The 17948-nt window shown below is 59.6% G+C and overlaps 1 protein-coding gene across 5 annotated transcripts in view; it reads left to right on the top strand.

The window, feature by feature from the left end:
- SYT7 (synaptotagmin 7) overlaps positions 1-15765 on the top strand; it is a 60544-nt gene extending 44779 nt beyond the window's left edge. For all 5 annotated transcript variants that reach the window (XM_039253531.1, XM_039253527.1, XM_039253530.1 and 2 more), the window contains 6 exons: positions 2933-3068; positions 7170-7440; positions 10935-11104; positions 11746-11860; positions 12350-12549; positions 14924-15765. In XM_039253531.1, coding sequence (XP_039109462.1) covers positions 2933-3068; positions 7170-7440; positions 10935-11104; positions 11746-11860; positions 12350-12549; positions 14924-15028 — 997 coding nt within the window. In that variant the 3' untranslated portion in view covers positions 15029-15765. The remainder of the gene's footprint in view (positions 1-2932; positions 3069-7169; positions 7441-10934; positions 11105-11745; positions 11861-12349; positions 12550-14923) is intronic.
- The last annotated feature ends 2183 nt before the right edge of the window (positions 15766-17948 follow it).

The following is a 17948-nucleotide window of genomic DNA, read 5'->3' as shown; positions in this document are numbered from 1 at the left end:
CTCGCCCCTACCCTGCCTGACATTCCAGGTGGACACGTGCCATTGCCACCTGGTCACGCCCACCCCTTCCATCTCACGGCCTCTGGGGCATCTCCCGGGTGATTGGGCCGCGCCCCACAAGGGTCTCCAGAACCAAGCGCTTCCTTCCCACCACTGTCCCCATCCCCAAGCTCGGCATTGGCCTTGGCACCACCCCTGGGGCACCCAGCACCTCAGTACTCCATTCGTCAGGATTCCTGGCTCTTTGGACCTTGGAATGGGAGGCTCGGGTCAGCTTCTGCCCCCAGACCCAGAGTCTGCCCCTCTGCCCCGATCCCCTTCCTTCCCGTCCAGCTGACCCCTTGGCTGGATGCCTGGGGTCAAGAGTGGTTCTGTCAGCAGTGGGTACCTGGGAGGCAGGGGTCCCCGGAAGCAGGAGCAGCCATTCCAAGTCCCAACCGAGGTAGGGGTCCATCTAGCAAGCAACATGGAGGTGGGAAGGTTGGTCACTACCTACCCCCAGCATCCTTGGTGCCCTGGAAGCCCCCCATCCAGGATCTCCCAGTCCCTGGGCCTCAGCACCGTGGGTCCCAAGAACAGAATGCTCTTGGACCCCGGAGGGAGGGAAGGAAGGAGGCCAGGGCCGCCCCAGGCTCCCATGCCGCCTGCTGCCTTCACCCATCCTTCCGCATCCATCCCCACGTCATGCTCTCTGCCATCCCTTCCATTGCTCCTCGGGATCCAAATGGTTTCCACCGCGGCCCCACCCCCACCCGAGTGGGGCGCGGGGCAGGGCGGGGACCGGGCCACCCCCATCGCTCTCCTCGCCCCAAAACCACCATGTTTCCTCTGTCCCGGTGTGTGTCCCCGCCTCCTCTCTGCCCCTCCTCTCGGCCGCCTCGCTCGTCCCCTTGTGCACCCTGCAGCCTCTTCACTAGTCTCCGACTAACCTTTCTTGGCCTCTCTCTCTCTCTCTGTCTCCCTTCTCCTTCCTCCCATCTGCTCCTCACAGGGATGTCCCCGGGCCGGTGACGGGCCCCTCCGCCTCTCCCTCTGCCTCTCTGTGCACTTGTCTCTCTGTCTCTCTCTGTCCTGTGACCTCCGAGAGCTTCCGTGGCGTTGACCATCTACCCAGGCTGCTTTGCAGCTGTGCTGATGCCGTGGTGTGGCCAGAATAACTCCGACTCTCTCATACCTTCAGCAGTCAATCTGGCGCTCTCCTCCTGTCCCACTCTATTTTTAACCTGACTTTACCTCTCCAGCTATTTCAGTGTCCTCTTCCTCCCCGCGCCTGTCTGCGTACGCACGTGTCTGCGAGTGTGTGTCCCTGTGTGCGCGCGCGCATGCGAGTGGCTGTGGCCGCACCTCTGGGAGGGACCCCGGTGCGTCTCCGGGCGGGGTGGGGGGTGCGTGTTTCCTGCTGTCGAGGCAAGGCCGCGTTCTCCCAGCGGGCGCGTGTGCGTCTCATTCTCGTGTGTCTGTCCCCGAAACGGCTCCCTGCTTTTTCTGTTTCAGTTTGTCCCAATTCACGCGCACACCTTGGCATGCCTCGGTCTCCCTGAATGTTTCCTCTCGGGATCTAAGTGTGCACATTGCTGTGCGTCTCAGCTCACGGCTCTGGTTTACCTGCCTTGTTGCTGTGCCAGTCTCTCCCTGGTCCCCTGAGTGTCTGTTGGGCTTGTGTGCACCACTGTGTATGTGTGTGTGTGCACGTGTGTGCGTGCGTGCGTGTGTGCACGCGCGCGTGCACACCTTGCTGTTGGATCCTGGTATCTTCCCTCCAGGGCCTGGCATATTCCGTGCATGTCTGTCTGCCTCGTGGCCAACTGTGTGCTGACAGCTGGTCCGTGCCAAGGGTGTGTGTCTAGCCTGTGTGTGTTTCCGATGCTGTGGCTCTGGGACTCTCCAAGCTGTTCCACTGTAACCTGTCCTGAGCCCCACGCTGCCAGTCTCCCGTCTTTCCCTCGCTGCCCACGCCACCTCTCCTTCTCATGAGATGTTCCAGCCTGGTCCCTGGGCAGGCTTTCAGTGCCCCCTTCCGGAGCCCCAGCTGCATGGGGCCTGGGCGCACCACCCAGCTGTTGGGCCAGAGAGCCCAGCTTCCTGGGACCAGCGCGGAGTCGGGGTTGTACGTGGAATGGTCAGATCTGGGGCTTCCCGGTGGGGCCCCATCTCTCTCTGACCCTGGGTGAGAGCCTTCTCGCACTCACAGTGCTCAGAGCGAGAGAAGAGTGGGGGATTGGGGAGCAGGGGGCGTAGTCTCACCCTGTCCGCCAGGTGGCTGTTTAAATTCGTTTGAGTCGAACAAGACTAAACATTCTGTTCTCAGTCGCGTTGGCCACTTCCAATGCCCGGTAACCGCATATGGACAGTGCAGATATAGAACACGGCTGTCCTCGTAGAAAGTTCTGCTGGCCAGAGCTGTGTGGACGGCGGTCCTGACCTCACCTGGTCAGTCTGAAGGGCACCTGTGTTCTCAGCCTGAACAAACACAGGTGTGGCCTCTGGGAGCTAGCACTCGGGGCGTGTTTGCAGAGGCTAATGACGCAGAGGGGTGACCTGGATGGGCCACCAGGGGAGCCTCCCCTGCTGGGTCGGAGCAGGCAGGGGTGACAGGGACCTCTGGGGAGGGGCCCACGCTCAGATACTACCCTGCAAGCAGTGACTGGATGGCGGGGAATTTTCTGGGGGAACAGGAGGCATGGGAATACCCACCAAAACGGCACCCACAGGGGAGTCACGCTGAGCTGTGCTGAGGTGAGGGAGGTGGGCCCTGAACGCTGGTTTAGGGGAAAACCAGACCTACCCCAAGGACAAGAGCATAACTCTTGCTGACCCATGGGACGTGGCAGCTGCTTGGGGCTCAGAGAAGGCCTTGCTGCCACCCAGGCCAAGGTGCCCAGCCCAGCCCACCTCCCGCCCCGTACTCATTCGCATTCCCCCCCACCCCCAGGTTGCCTGCAGGAGGGAAGGCGGTGAACACAGCCCCTGTGCCCGGCCAGACCCCCCACGATGAGTCTGACCGCCGGACCGAGCCACGCTCCTCCGTCTCGGACCTCGTCAACTCCCTCACCAGTGAGATGCTCATGGTGAGAAGGGCAGGAGGCCTGGGCCCCACGCAGGAGCTGGAGGGAGGCGGGGGCAGGGTTGGGGTCGAGTGTGGCAATTGGTGACAGCGTGGGGGTTGTCCACCCAGGAAGGGAAACCAGTGTGGTGACTGAGTGAGCGAGGCTTAGGTTCTTTCCTCAGCTTGTTCATCGACACAGGCTATGCCTCAGTTTACTCATTGGTCAAGTGAGAAGAAGAATACCCATCCTTCTCCAGTCTCTTTCTGGGTTGAGTGGGGGTCTAAGAAACCCTACTCATGTGAGATATTTTTATGGTCGTCAGAGGAACGGCTTGGGGCATCACGCGTCCCCTCTCTGGGAGAGGTGCCCCACTGAGTGGTGGGGTGCGTGGAGCTCCCAGTAGACCTGGTCTCATATCCCCCTCCTGGGGACCCCCCCACCCCCGCCCCCATCGCTGGGGGCCAGCCGAGGCTCCAAGATGACAGGAGAGCCAGAACCCCCCCCCCCCCGGTCCTGATTCCTGAGGGCCTTCTGTGCACACCCCACTCCACCGGGATCGCAGCCCAGTGGTTCTGCGGCGTTTTCACCGAGGTAGAGGTTGAAGCTCCGCATTGCGCCCCCTGGTGGCGGCAGGAGCGAGGCACGGCCATTTGCCCCACTTGTGCTCACCGAAGAGCCCCAGGAGGGCTGCCACAGGGCAGGTTCACTGCCCTGGGGCAGCCGGAGGTTTGCAGCTGGCAGCCAGCCAAAGGTTTGGCAGCTCCGAAACCCCAGGGAGGCTTAGGACATCCAGTTGGGAACCTGGTGCCTGCTGTGTTCCTACTGGATGTGACCTGGGACAAGTCATTTCCGTTCCCCACACCTGGGTTCCCAACCCAGTCCCTCCTGTAAAAAAAGAAGCAGGTGTGTAGGCTGTCAAGCCACTGCCAGTCTGACACCATCCAGGTCAGAGTTCCCTTGCCCAAGGCCTGGTGCTGCAACCGCCACACCGCCTGAGGCCCTGGGGCCCCCAGGCCCTCCCTCTTTCTGCCCCATAGGCTCCAGCAGCTCTAACCATCCACCTCCAGTGCCCCTTACTAGCCCAGCTCTTCTGAGCTTCTCACAACGTGATATGCACGTGAATGAATCACTGGGAGATCTTGCTAAAATGGAGATTCCCAAGGGGCACCCGGCAGACTCAGGCGGAAGAGCGCGTGACTCTTGATCTCGGGGTCCTGAGTTCGAGCCCTGTGCTGGGTATAGAGATAACTTTGATAAACAGAACTTTAAAAAAAAAATACTGACTCGTGGTCAGCAGACCTGAGGTGGACCCGAGTCTGCATTTCTCTTGGATCTAGACCAGGGCATCGTATTTTCCTGGTTCCAGATCTGGTCTCCCTTGGGCCTCCCCACCTCGGCCCCTGCACACCTGGCCCTCCTCTGCCCTCCTGTGCGTCTTCCGCACCCACATAGACAAGCCCTGCCACGGTCCATCCTGCCTCCCTGTGCAGCCTCCTAATGGGTTATAGCGTCCTGGTAGTCAGGATCCTGGAAGGGACTGCCCGTTCCCAGCCAGCTTGCCTGCCACTTGCTGCCCCCAGGGAGGAGCTGACAGCCTCATGCTGTGCAGGCCTCAGGGCCCTCTCATGGGCTCAGGGCTCAGCCAAGGTCTCATTGCCCAACCCTAGGCCAAAGATGGGTCACGGTCATTCATGATGAAGATAAGCAGGCCCTGGCTGTCAGGAGCTTGCGGTCCAGAGTCAAGGCCCCCACAGCTGGCCCAGGGACGGGACTGAGGGAAAAGGGTCAGAGGGAATGCCAGGCCACACCCCTCTCTGAGTCACCCCGCTCTGGCATTGATGCTTGTTTCTACAGAGCAGGGCTCAGGCAGTGCCTCCCCTGGGGCCATGGTAGGGGCAGCCAGTCTGGTTGTCATGGACACAGCTCCTCAAGCTGCCCCGGCTGGTGAATTCGGCCTTAGGACTGTGGTTTGGGAGAGCCAGGGCATGGACACAGAGCTAGGAGCAGCCTGGGCCTCCCTCCGGCTCCCCCCCACCCAAACACACACATAGACCACCGTATCTGGGAACCAAGAGCCAAGCGACTGGAGGGACCTCAGATGGGGCTGGGACCGCCTGGGCTCTGATCGCCAGGGACTCCACCCAAACTTCAGAAGGAACAGGAGGGGCTGGGGGGGGGGTGTCTCTGCTGGCCCTGCCTACTCACACGTGCCCCAGGCTCTTGGCCCCACGACGGACAGCGGCAAGGCCCAGGCTGCAGAGCAGGACATGAGCCCATTTAACCTTCCCAGGAGTCCCGTGGGATGGACGGCATGGTCCCATTCTGCAGATGCAGAATCTAAGGTTCATGGGGAGCGAGGCGGGTACCAGCACAGGAAAGGAGCACATGGCCAAACTGGACGTGGGGAGCAGAGCCACGCTCTCAGTGCGCCTGTGGTGGCGCCTGGATGTAGCCAACGGGTAGGAGCTGGAGGGACCCTCTTCCACGGGGAGGAAAGCCAGCTCCAGACAGGACCAGGGTGTGGCCGAGGAATGCCTGATGCTGGATCTGCGTGTCAGAGTCAGGGGGGCCAGAGGGACACCCGCGATGGCTGGGTGCTGACCTGGCTTTGAGTTTCAGCTCAGTGTTTGTTCACTCAGGGGTGACTTGAGGCAAGCCCATCACCTCTCTGTGCTCCCAACCGAACTGACACATGGTGGTGCCTGCCTCCTTCCGATGTCCTAGGGAGTAAATGAGTGCTGGGCGCGGGGCACAGGGCCAGGCCGGCATGGTGGTTACCGCTCTGAGTGTGATTCAAATCTTCTCACCTGGGGCAGGCGAGGCCTCACTAGCTTGAGTGGGGGCGGCGGGGGGGGGGGGGGTGTATCTCAAAATTGCCCTGAGATGCGAGCCTGCCTTGGTGGAAAGAGTGGGCTTTGAAGTCAGAGAGGCTCCATACTGCTTTGTGATCTTGGCCGTGTGACTTAACCTCTCTGAGCCACTCTCCTCAGCTAGAGAGTGGTGATAAGTACCTCGCCCGGCTGTTGTCAGGATTCAGTAAGAAGGTGATGTAAGAGCCTTCTGCCATGGTAGGTACATGCTATGTATATTCTTATTATCTGTGTTATCTGGTATTTCAGAGCCTGGAGGGAGGACAGGGCACACGGAAGACCTCCAAGCGAAGTGGGGAGAGGCAATGGGCCACCAGTTGTGTCCTAAAATGTGGTACCATGAGTGCTAACTCTGGCCCTCCTCCAGTCACCTGGGGGCCTTTCAGAGAGAGGGATGCCTGGGCCACTTGGACCCCCGGGTCTGGGGTGGGACCCAGGGAAACCACCTCGCTGCATCCCCAGTGAGCGGCCGCAGCTGAGAAGGCTTGGCCGGGAGACCCTCCCCCTGATTACTTCCCAGGTGTTCAACATCACTGTGGGAAGGGGACACCCAGGCCACCATCCACATGTCTGTCTGCTGCTGGGCCCACCCCTGGGATCAGTGCAGATGGAGCCCTTCCTCCTAGCGGCCCTCAGCCCCGCTGTGCGGTACAGACAGCCGAGGCGCTATTTACACAATTCCGCGCCCAGACCCTCTCCAGCGCCATCAAACCAGGCTCTCTGGGGAACGGGGCCCGGGAACCTGAATTTTTTAGCATCTCTACACGAATTTATGCCCTACACAGATTCAGTGCTGCTCCTGAAACCTCACTCTCTCATTTTGTAAATCACATCATTCTCAGAACCCCAGAGAGTCACTTTCCAAAGAAATGTCATGGTAAACGCTTTTGAGCTGGGAGCAATGTCCCTGATCTGCTCTGTGGGCCCGGCAGAGCTGTGGAAGGGGACGCTCGGGGGCCCAGGACTTCCCGGGGAGGCCAGGGAGGAGGGTGCACACTGCTCTGGGGTTCCGAGGACAGGGGCTGCCCCAGCTCGGTCCCCTCGGTCCTGTGTGACCGGAGTGTCCTGGCCCAGGTGTGAATGGGACATGGGCCACCACCAGCCCCACGTTGTGCCCAGAGGGAGAGCCAGCTGGCAGCAGCGGGACTTGGCTTCAGGCACGGAGAGACTTTCTTCCGTGCGGGGCTGTGGGCGGGGGCCTGGGGGAAGCAGGATCCTCCCTGACCCCGCCGGCCTCTTCCCCCGCCCCCAGCTGTCCCCAGGCTCCGAGGAGGACGAAGCTCATGAGGGCTGCAGCCGGGAGAACCTGGGCCGGATCCAGTTCAGTGTCGGCTACAACTTCCAGGAGTCCACGCTCACGGTGAAGATCATGAAGGCCCAGGAGCTGCCGGCCAAGGACTTCAGCGGCACCAGCGACCCCTTTGTCAAGATCTACCTGCTGCCGGACAAGAAGCACAAGCTGGAGACCAAGGTGAAGCGGAAGAACCTGAATCCTCACTGGAACGAGACCTTCCTCTTCGAAGGTGAGGCTGGCGCTGCCCCCCGCCCCCACCCAGAGTCCCCTCTTCCCTCCCACGGCCCCACCCAGCTGCACCCGCACAGATGGACGCACCCACGCGCACTCACACACCTGCTTGCACCCGCCCACACAGCCACGTGGTTCAGCCCAGTGAACTTGAGGCATTTTGTGTCTGGCTGAGATCAGGTTATAGGGCCTGCTGGAGCCACACCACGGCCAGAGGGGCCCGGAACCGAACTAGACCCCCACATTGGCTTTCAGCTCACACAGGGCTCACCCTGAGGGCAGGCAGGAAGGGAGGCATCCACGGGACCTAGAGGTGGCGCACCGGGCACAGTCGTAGGTTAGTGGTCGAGAGCTTAGGCTGTGGTTCAGACTGTCTGTTGGAAACCCAGCTCTGCCACTTCCTAGCTGTGTGCCCGGGGCAAGTTCCTGAACATCTCTGTGCCATGGTTTCTTCATCCCTAAGACAGATAATCCTTGTGAGGATCTGAAACAAATCAGTGAGTCAGCACCCAGAAAACCCTTTACACCAGTTTGTTAAATATGCTCTGTCGGGTCCCCATCTCTGAGCCCTTCCCCCATACTTCCCCCGCACCCCCACCACATCCAGATACATAGGAACAGCTCTGAACCATGCACCCTGGCTCCTGGAGACCTTGCTTTCTCCTGCAGTCTCTCTCTGAAGGCCATCTTTCTCTCTTATTTCCGAGGATCCAAGGTAACCAGGAAGCTGGGTGTGTGATCAGGGAGTGATTTCTGTCCCAGGCCTTTTTGGTTCCTGGACTCCACTTAGAGAAGCCATTGCCCTCTCCTGATATGGTTCAACCAGTGAGAATAAATCCCTGCAGCTCCAACTGCCAGGTGCCTTGGCGTTCCAGAATTTTCAGTGTGCATCCCGAGGAATCTTCCCCGCCTGGTGTCCCAGCCATCGGACACCCCACCCGTTCTGCAAGGTGACGGCCAGCTCACCTCAAACAAATTGTTGAGGGTGAGCTAGGGGTGCTTGTGTGTTTCTGGATCCTTCTCCTCCCCAGCTTGGTGTGGGGGCCAGGGAGAGGCTCAGCTCTCTCACTCAGAGGTGCATGTAGCCAGCTGATGGGGCAAGGTTTACGAGCAGATCTTCAGTCCACTGGTCTCTTCTGCAAACATTTATCCAGCATCAGCGATGGGCTGGGTGCTGTCCTTGGCACCGGGGGTGCAGAAAAGAGCAAGGCACCATTTGGCTCTCAAGGCATTCCTGATCTAATGGAGGACACAGACGTGTAGACAATGAAGCTGTAGGCTGCATGGCAGATGCTGTAGGAACCCACTACAGGCTCCCTTTGGTAGTGCTGGAAGACTGGGGGGCCATTCAGGATGGGTTCTGATGGATGAATAGGAGTTTGCCAAATGAGAGTCTTCCTCCTCTGCTGTTGAAGAGGGCTGACTCAGGTGCGGGATCTCCTGGGGCCTCCAACATTTCCAGAACACCTGTCCTCATGTGTTTCACCTGGATAGATGCCAAAGGTCACCTGGGCAGTTCCCTGGGGGGGCTCCCAGATGAGCAAGACAGAGCCCCCTTTGGTCTGAGGAGGAAGCCCCGCAGAAATGCAGAGGCTGGGGGCTTGGGGAACATGCGATTTCCTCTTCGAGCACACCTGCTCCTCTCAGAGACAATTCGGCTTCTAGCGTCCGGCCGAACGTGCCAGAATGCTCCAGACCTCTTTCTTTCCCTTCATCTTCGCCAGTCGGGCTGAGGTGTTACGTGTCCTCCCTCCTTCCTGCTCACACCCTAGTTCAGGCCCTCACCACCTCAGGCCTCCAGGCTGACCCGCACCTCCCGCCCCTCCTCTGACCAAGCCTCCCCAGGCTTCAGCCCTTCCTCAAGGCCCCCCACCATCCTTTCCATCCCGCAGGCTCCCTCCCCCGGCTCTCCCTCTGGTCTTTTTTTTTTTTTTTTTAAATATTTTATTTCTAGCAGAGAGAGAGAGAGAGACAGCGTGAGTAAGGGAGGGTCAGAGAGAGAGGGAGTCACAGACTGAAACAGGCTCCAGGCTCTGAGCTGGCAGTCAGCACAGAGCCCGACGCGGGGCTCGAACCCATGAACCACAAGATCATGACCTAAGCGAAAGTCGGACGCTTAACCGACTAAGCCACCCAGGCGCCCCTCTCCCTCTGGTCTTAATCTCCCTCTGCACCCCGGCACACTCCGGCTGCTCTGTCAGTCCATTTTGCTGGCATTAATCCACTCTTCCAGTTATTGATTCACTTAAACAAATACTTATCGAGTGCCTACTATGTGCCAGAAATGGCGTTAGGTGCTAGGATCCGGTAGTTGAGGGCAAAGACACCTTCCTGGAAACCCTTGCCTAGTGGGAGTCAGACTCAAGGGAACAGAGACATCTCTGTTACCACCCGTGGTGCATGGCATGAAAAAAAATTGCCAGAATTTAGAGCAGGGGGAATGGAAATCTGAGACCTGCTTAGGAAGAGGAAAGGCCAGGGTGGGTCACGGATGCGCCACCTGGCAGGATAGACTGGGTGCTGAAAAGCTGGGAAGGAGGCTGGTGTGGCCAGAGCCCATGGCTGAGCGGAGAGTGTTCGCAGGAGGGGCAGAGAAAGGTCAGTGGGCTGGGCCGTGTAGATGGTCTTGAAGCCAGGGCAGGGCACACAGCTTTTACTCTAAGTGCCCTGGGAGCCTCTGAAAGGCTTTAAGCAGGGAGCGTCATGATGTGGTTTCTATTTTTAAAGGATCGCTCTGCTGCGTTGACGATGGACGGTAGGAGATGGTGTGTAAGTAGGGAGGGCGGTGTGGAAACTCTTGTGACTGTCTAGGCAAAATGTGCCAGTGGCTTAGATGAGGGAGGTGGCAGTGGAGAAGGGGACAGGCTCAGGATCTGTAGAGGAACAACAAAGGACAGCCTGAGGCACCGGGGGGGGGGGGGGGGGGGGGGGGGGGGGGGGGGGGGGGGGGGGGGGGGGGGGGGGGGGCGGGGGGGGGGCGGGAGGCGGAGTCCTATAGCACAAGTGTCCACTCCTATCTCCATATCTTGCCGCCTCCTCCTCCTCCTCGAGCCCTCCTGGGGCTTGGCTTCTGGTGGCCGTGGCCATCTCAGACAGGGCCACCTGTCCAGAGAGCAAGGGGCCGCTGCCCGGCCACCAAGACAGACATGTGACAAACGAGTGAGTAAATCGTCCCTGTTCTGCTCTATTAGCAGGGAGACTTTGGGCAGGTAATTTCAGCCGTCCGGGGCTCAGTCTCCTCATCTGTGAAATGTACAAGATGCCACCCACCTTGGAGAACCGTCAAAGGAGACAAATGTGACAGGGGCAGTTCTTGCTGATGCTGCAGGAAGGTCTGAACTGGTCTGATGCCAGGGGCCTCAGCGGGGCAGCAGCGGGAAGGCCCGGGACCGGCTGTCTCCCTCACGGTGCCCCCCTGCCCCAGCGCATCACCCTGCCCAGGCCCCGCGGAGCCCCGTCCCGCTCTTCACCCATATGCTCTCTGTCCCCCAGGTTTTCCCTACGAGAAGGTGGTGCAGAGGGTCCTCTACCTCCAAGTCCTGGACTATGACCGCTTTAGCCGCAATGACCCCATCGGGGAGGTGTCCATCCCTCTCAACAAGGTGGACCTGACCCAGATGCAGACCTTCTGGAAGGATCTGAAGCCATGCAGCGATGGGAGTGTAAGGCCCCACTTGTGGGTCCCCGGTTTGGGGGCTGGCAGGTCAGGGCCGGCAGATCTGGTCCTGGTCCCCTGGCATGTCAGGGGGGGAGGGGGAGAGGTGCAGCTGGGCACCTAGTGGAGAGGACTTCCCACCCTGGGTCTCAGTGCTGGTGTTGGGCACTGGCGAGAATTGTCCGAGCTGTGACAAAGCTCCTGGACTCTGCTCAGGGAGCAAGGGCCCCATGCAGGGAGGGGGGGGGAGGGGGGCGGTGGCGGTGCACAGAACTGTCAGATGAGGGGACACCAGGTGTGACAGAGGTGACAGATGGGGGTGGGTAAGCACCCTGGCCAGCCAGAGACTTCTCTAACTGTCCCCTCTCCCCTAGTCCCCGAGCCCTCCTGTTCTCCCTCCCAGGGGAGCTGAGGCAAGGCTGGGGACAGCCCCCTCCACAGCCCATGGGGACAGCCCTCTCCACAGCCCAGACTCACCCCCCCATTCCTCCCAGGGGAGCCGAGGCAAGGCTGGGGACAGCCCCCCCCAGCACAGACTCACCCCCCCATCCCTCCCAGGGTTGCTAAGGCAAGGCTGGGGATAGCCCCCCCACAGCCTATGGGGACAGCCCTCCCCACAACCCAGACTCACCCCTATATCCCTCCCAGGGGAGCCGAGGGGAGCTGCTCTTGTCACTCTGCTACAACCCCTCTGCCAACTCCATCATCGTCAACATCATCAAAGCCCGGAACCTCAAAGCCATGGACATTGGGGGCACATCAGGTGCTGGGGCCCCTCGACACAGAGGGAGGAGGGACTGGGGAGTTCTGGGGACATGAGGCTCGTGCTGGATGGGGACAGCGGGGTCTGAGCTGTGGCCCTCACCCCTGACCCTCTTACCCCACCTCTGGAACCGTGGAGGGGCAGCCTGCTCTTGGACTCTGTCCTTACCAGAATCAGGGAGAAGGGGGGCATCGTGGTGGGAGGCCCGCGCTGCAGCCCCAGCTTGGACCCTGCTGTGGAGCTTGGCCTCTGTGGGCTTTGGTTTCCTTCTTTGTGTTCACAATGGGGCCCGGGTGACGGCTGAGGTCCCTTGCAGTTCATCCATCCGCTGGTCCCCCAGATCCCTCTCCTGGTTGCTTGGGGCTTTCCTCACCCTCTGGGGAAAGCTTACAGCCCTTCCTGCCCTAGTTTCCACACCCGGAGAAGGAGGGGGGCTCCTGGAGAGCCTCCACCACTGCCCTTCTGACCCTTCTCCTGCCCATCCGCCAGACCCCTACGTGAAGGTGTGGCTCATGTACAAGGACAAGCGGGTAGAGAAGAAGAAGACAGTGACAATGAAGAGGAACCTGAACCCCATCTTCAACGAGTCTTTTGCCTTTGATATCCCCACGGAGAAACTGAGGGAGACAACCATCATCATCACTGTCATGGACAAGGACAAGCTTAGCCGCAATGACGTTATTGGCAAGGTAGGGGCCTGGGGGGAGGGGTGATGCACCTGTCCTCACAAGAAGGAGCGGGGGTAGTGGGCTAGCTCAGGGATGAGCAGCAGGAGAGAGAAGGGCCGGTCCCTTCCCTCTCTGGACCTCCATTTCATCTGAAAAGGAGAGGATAGGACAAGATTGCCCGTAAGTGTCCTACTGTGGGTCGTCAGCTCAGGACAGTAGGTAGGGCAGGGAAAGGAGGAAGCAGGAGAAAGAAGCGCCTTGGGTCCCCAAAAGAGAGTTTACTGGACAGGATCCTCAGGCAAGGTAAGGGCCTCCGAGCAGCTCACCCAGGTCCCATCTTCAGAGGGCGAGCTGTGCAGGGCAATGTCAAGAGCTGCAGTGAGACTCCAAACACCTGGCTTCAGTTCCCACCTCAAATCAAGCTGTGTGACCTTGGGCCAGTCACTTGTCTCCTTTACCTGCAGCGTCCTCAGTCTTTAAAAAAGTTTATTGATTTATTTTGAGAGAGACAGAGACAGTGCGAGTGCAGGAGGAGCAGAGAGAGAGGGAAAGAGAGAATCCCAAGCAGACTCCGTGTTGCCAGAGGAGGGCCCCATGCGGGGCTCGAACTCATGACAACGTGAGATCATGACCTGAGCTAAAACCAGAGTCAGACTCTCAACAGATGGAGCCACCCAGGCGCCCGAAGTATCCTCATTTGCAAAATGGAGCTAATAGTACCAACCCTACAGCACTTCACCCGGTGGTGTGAGAATTGCCTGGGACATGTGGGTGCCCTCCTTGCAGAAAGTGACCTCTCCTCATCACCTACTAAAAAAATCCATATTTTTTTTATCCTGGAAAGCCTTCAGTTTTTCCAGAATGTGATTCTGTAGCACAAACCCTTCCGTTTTTCTACTTTGAAATGTCTGTCCCTGTGTTTGTTTATGGTTTTAGTGTTGAGAGGTTGGGCTTGGGAATCAGATCTCCTGGGCCCAGCACCCCCCTCTTGACAGCCATGACCTTCTGAGCCCCATCTCCTCCTATCACAGTGAAAGGCAGTCGTGACCTCACAGTGTGCCCCTTCACACAGTGCTTAGAAGGTATATGTTAGCTGCTGTTGTAATAAAAGTTATTTTTGAAACTAAGGGCATGTTTGTCCCATCTGGGCACGGAGCTTTGACCGGGAGCAGTGCAGGAAGCCAGCCAGTGGTCAGGGCAGGCCAGGTGAAGGACACATTCCAGAAGCACGTGAGGAAAAAATATGCATCACCTGGGGCGCGACCCAGGGGTAAATGGGGGTAGATGGGAAAGGATGGCCTCCATCCCCGCAGGGAAGGGGGCCAAGGTGGAGGCAAGCCTCAGACAGATGGGGATGGAGAACTTAGCTCCTAGGGCAAGGGGAAGCAGGTGGCCTCAGAGAGGATGCCTGAGTCCTGCCTGCCATCTAACAAGGCCCAGGGAGCATGACTGGCCAACCTGGGGTCGCAGGTGGGACCGATTCTTAGGGTGGTGTCACCCATACCCCAGCAGGACCCTGTGTCCCGAGCGGGCCTGAAGCCTGGTGTTAAGCCCCCTCCTTGACCAGCTGCGGCCAAGGGCCACGTAGCCATATCGACTTCTAACCTCTTTTGAAGCTTAGCCTTTTTGAGTTGGGGATTCCTTAGAGACCAATTATAGCTCCTTTTGAAACCATTCTATCTTCTATTGACCGAACCAAGGGTAGCTTAGGCAGCCCTATGCTGCTAACAGCTACAAGGCTGGGGTCAGCTGGGGGACCATGTGCACGGCCCCACGAGGCCGCCCCTAACGCAGAAGCCTGCAGGACTGGGCTGATAGTGCAGAACCAGAAAGACCTAGATTCAAATTCCTCTGCACCACTCACAAATCCCATGGCTACGGGCGAGTCTCTTAACTCTCCGCACCTTTGTTTCGCCATCTGTCAAACGGGGCTATGGTACCTGCCTCGCAGGGAAGGATATGATGATCTGTGTGTAGAAGGCCCTGAGCCCGGGGTTCAGTGTGCAGTGAGTGCTGAGGGGGTAGGAGCAGTCATAAGTGGGGAGAGATTGACAGTGGCCAACAGGTAGGGCAGGGAAGGGCGTGGGAACAAACTGCCTCCACGCCCACCTTCCACCCCCACCCCCACCACGAAACAGGTCAGGAGTCTCATTAGGAAGGGCTAGGCGAGCCCAGGCTCCCAGAGGGAAGTGCAACAAGGAAAATAGGTCAGGCTGGCCGGGAGGAGGCGGGAGGGAGCCTCGGAGGGTAGGTTGTCACTGTGGGGAGTCCCCTTGGTCCCCGTGATCATCATCTCAGGGTGTCATTGAGGAGATGGAGTGTCACCCCCTGGTGGGAGCAGGGAACAATGCCTCCTAGAGTGTCACTGATGCCATGCTCTTCCCTTTCTCCCCAGATCTACCTGTCCTGGAAGAGCGGGCCGGGGGAGGTGAAGCACTGGAAGGACATGATTGCCCGTCCCCGGCAGCCGGTGGCCCAGTGGCACCAGCTGAAGGCCTAAGTGGGACCAAGGGAGGCCCAGGGGGCCCCGGGCCCGGGTCCCCATCATGCCCTCACCACTTTATGCACAATGCCCGGCCTGGGCCCCCGCCGTAGGTCAGGGGAGGACCCTGAGGCCTTGGCCATGGAGGGGTCCCAGGAGTCAGTTGGGCCCCGTTTCTAGAAAGTACCAGCCTCATCCTCCACCGGTCCAGCTCTGGGGGAGGGGCTCTGGGAGCCATTTTCCTGCTTTGCCCCTTTCCTTCCTGACTTGCTGATACTAAAGAAGTGAGGGAGAGTGTGACGGCCAGACAGGCAGATGGGCAGAACCCTCCAGAGGCCCGCCAGGTGGGCACGGCCCCCCGTTTTCTTTAAGGCAGTGCCTGGAGTGAAGAGAAGCCGCCTCCTCCCCAGCTCCCGACGCCGGCCCAGGAGAGGGGAGGCCGAGGCGTTTGGCCCCGGCCCGGCCAGGAGAGGCCCATTCCCTGGGCAGTTTCAGGTGCCGACTGGGCCCTGAATGCCAAGGATAGTGTATAGCCTGCTCCGGGGTCCTGGAGCCGCAGCTGTGTCCTCGCATCGTGTCCACTGTGTGTGTGTGTGTGTGTGTGTGTGTGTGTGTGTATGGGGGTGGGGGCACTCTTACCCTGTCCCCCTGGGGCTGGCAGTGCAGGGAGGACAGGGTTTCATAAAGTGAGGCAGGGAGGAGGCTGAGAGAGGTCTACACACAGAGGCGGGGGGCAGGGGGCAAGGAGAGGCAGGTGAAGGTGGGGGTGGGGAAAGACGGGTGTGGGGAGAGGGGCAGACAGTGGAGCCCGGCTGAGAACTTGGCCACCCCCTGCCGCCTCCACCCCGAGCCCCTCTCTGCTCAGAGTTCTCCAGTAGCTCCTTGCCTAGTGACTTCATCTCTTGCACACCACTTCACACCTTTTAGGCACCTACTGTATGCATCGCATTCCACCAGAACTCACCTCCCTTCCTTCTCAGGGGCCCAAGCCCGCACTGGCTCTCTTCCCTAGCACCGTCATCCAGACACCCCGAACCTGTCAGGATCGTACAACCCAGCTGAGCTGGCCGTATACTCCATGCTTCCCAGTTTCCCTCTCCTTCCCCACCTCCCCTTGTCTCTGCGACCCTCTGAACCTCTGCCACCCCTCCATCCTCTCCCTTGCTTCCACTCGCTGTCGTCGCTGTCGGGAGTCTCTGGCCGCCTTCTTTCCCCAGCAGCTCCTTCTGCCCCTCTCAGTTCCCGCAGAGGAAGCAGGGAAAGGTCCAGGATGTCGTTGCAGGTTCTGAGGTTGCCCCACACAAGCTGTGGTTTTTCTGCCTCAGCCGCTGCAGCGATTAGAACTGGCTTTCCCTTGGAGACAGCAGATTCCGAGATGACCCCTGCTTACGCCTGCTCATCCCCACGAGGGTCCTGGTATTGATACGAGGCAGCTGCTGGCTGTCTCTCAAGTCCAGGGGTCCGTGAGCCTGGGTCTGACATTTCCGGCGCGCGCCGCCAGGTGGCGCCCGGACACCGCATCTGTGGCTGCCATCTGGGACCACACTTCTTCCCCTCCCCTCCTTCCCACCCCCCCGGCCAAGATGGGCCTGACCCCAGGGGACACTCTGGATAGGGCTAGGGTCCCCACCTGCAGAGCACGGCAAAAGCATGGGAATTGGGGAACCGTTTACCTTCAGTAGGCTTCCCCTTGAGCTGCCCACATCAAATTGTATTACGCTGATTCTCACACCCCTGGCCCCCCGCCTCCGCCCCCTAGGATCTGGAGGAATATCATACAGAGTAGGTGAATCATTTTGTAGATTGGAGAGTGCTTATGTAAAGCAAATAGTCACCCACATTTCTTGTAAATCCCAATTTTTCTGTATTGTAGCTTTGCTTAAAATGAAGGCCTGCCCCAACTGCAGGGTCCTTTTTGGGCCGGCTGGGGACCAGCCCACAGCTGGGAGGGCAGCATCTCCGACGGCTGTGTGGAAGCAATCTGAGGGTGCTGTGGAAAGTCTTGAGAGGCGAGGGATCTGTCATCCACCATCCCTCCCTCAGATCCCATGCCCCTCCGCCTCGGTGCCAGCCCCACCCCAATGTCCCCTGGCCCTTCAGGGATTGAACCAACCTGCATTGAAGGACTGTGGGGGGCAACTGCATCCCTTTCTTCCGAGCCCCACCCACGGAGCTATTAGCCAATCATGGAGAGAGCATCTTGGGGCCGAGTCTGTTCCCAACCTGACCCCCCTGGGTTTCCCCAACCCAGAGGAGGGGGAGGGGAGGAAGTGGTGGGCCCAGGGGCCGGTGGGCTGGCACAGGAGGCAATGGGTGGTACGGGGTGAAGACGGGGCTGGGCGAGGGCTAGAGGAGAATAAGGAATGGGGGAACTTGAGGATGGGAGGAGGGCACTGGAGCCCCGCCACCATCCCCGGACCTTGGGCAGATCACCCACACTCCCGAGGCCTCAGTTTCCCCATCTGTAAAATGATGGTCATAATACTTCACCTACCTCATAGGGGAGGTTGTGAGGCCACTGTCACGTGACCTGGGGGTTGAGGCAGGAGGACTGTGAAGGTGCTACCCGGGAGCAAAGTATTATTACTGTAGCCCGAGAGCGAGGCCCACCTGCCCCTCCCCCTGCAGAGTCTCCAGGGATAGCTGAGGCCAGCCTGGGCCCATCTATCTCTTCACTGTGTCCCAGGTCCCTTCATGAGCGTCACCTGCCGTCTTTGTGGGCGCCCTAGACTTAGTTGTTATCTTGTTCAGCTTTCCTTTCTTGTGGCCATCTCCCTACGTAACTGCTGTATAAATTCCACCCGCCACAGGACCCCGCACCTGCCCACTGGCGCCCGACGCCAGGGAAGGGACAAGGAAAACAGCCACAATAAAAGCCAAGGGGGGCCCCGGAGCCCCCAGCCCGGCTGGGGCCCCAGGGGTGGGGTTGGTGGCCGTT

This window comes from Hyaena hyaena, unplaced genomic scaffold (genome assembly GCF_003009895.1).
Source record: "Hyaena hyaena isolate Hyena2069 unplaced genomic scaffold, ASM300989v1 scaffold_456, whole genome shotgun sequence".
NCBI classification, from domain to species: Eukaryota; Metazoa; Chordata; class Mammalia; order Carnivora; family Hyaenidae; genus Hyaena; species Hyaena hyaena.
Note: the sequence above shows the minus strand (reverse complement) of the source record. Positions and strands in the feature narration are given on the sequence as shown.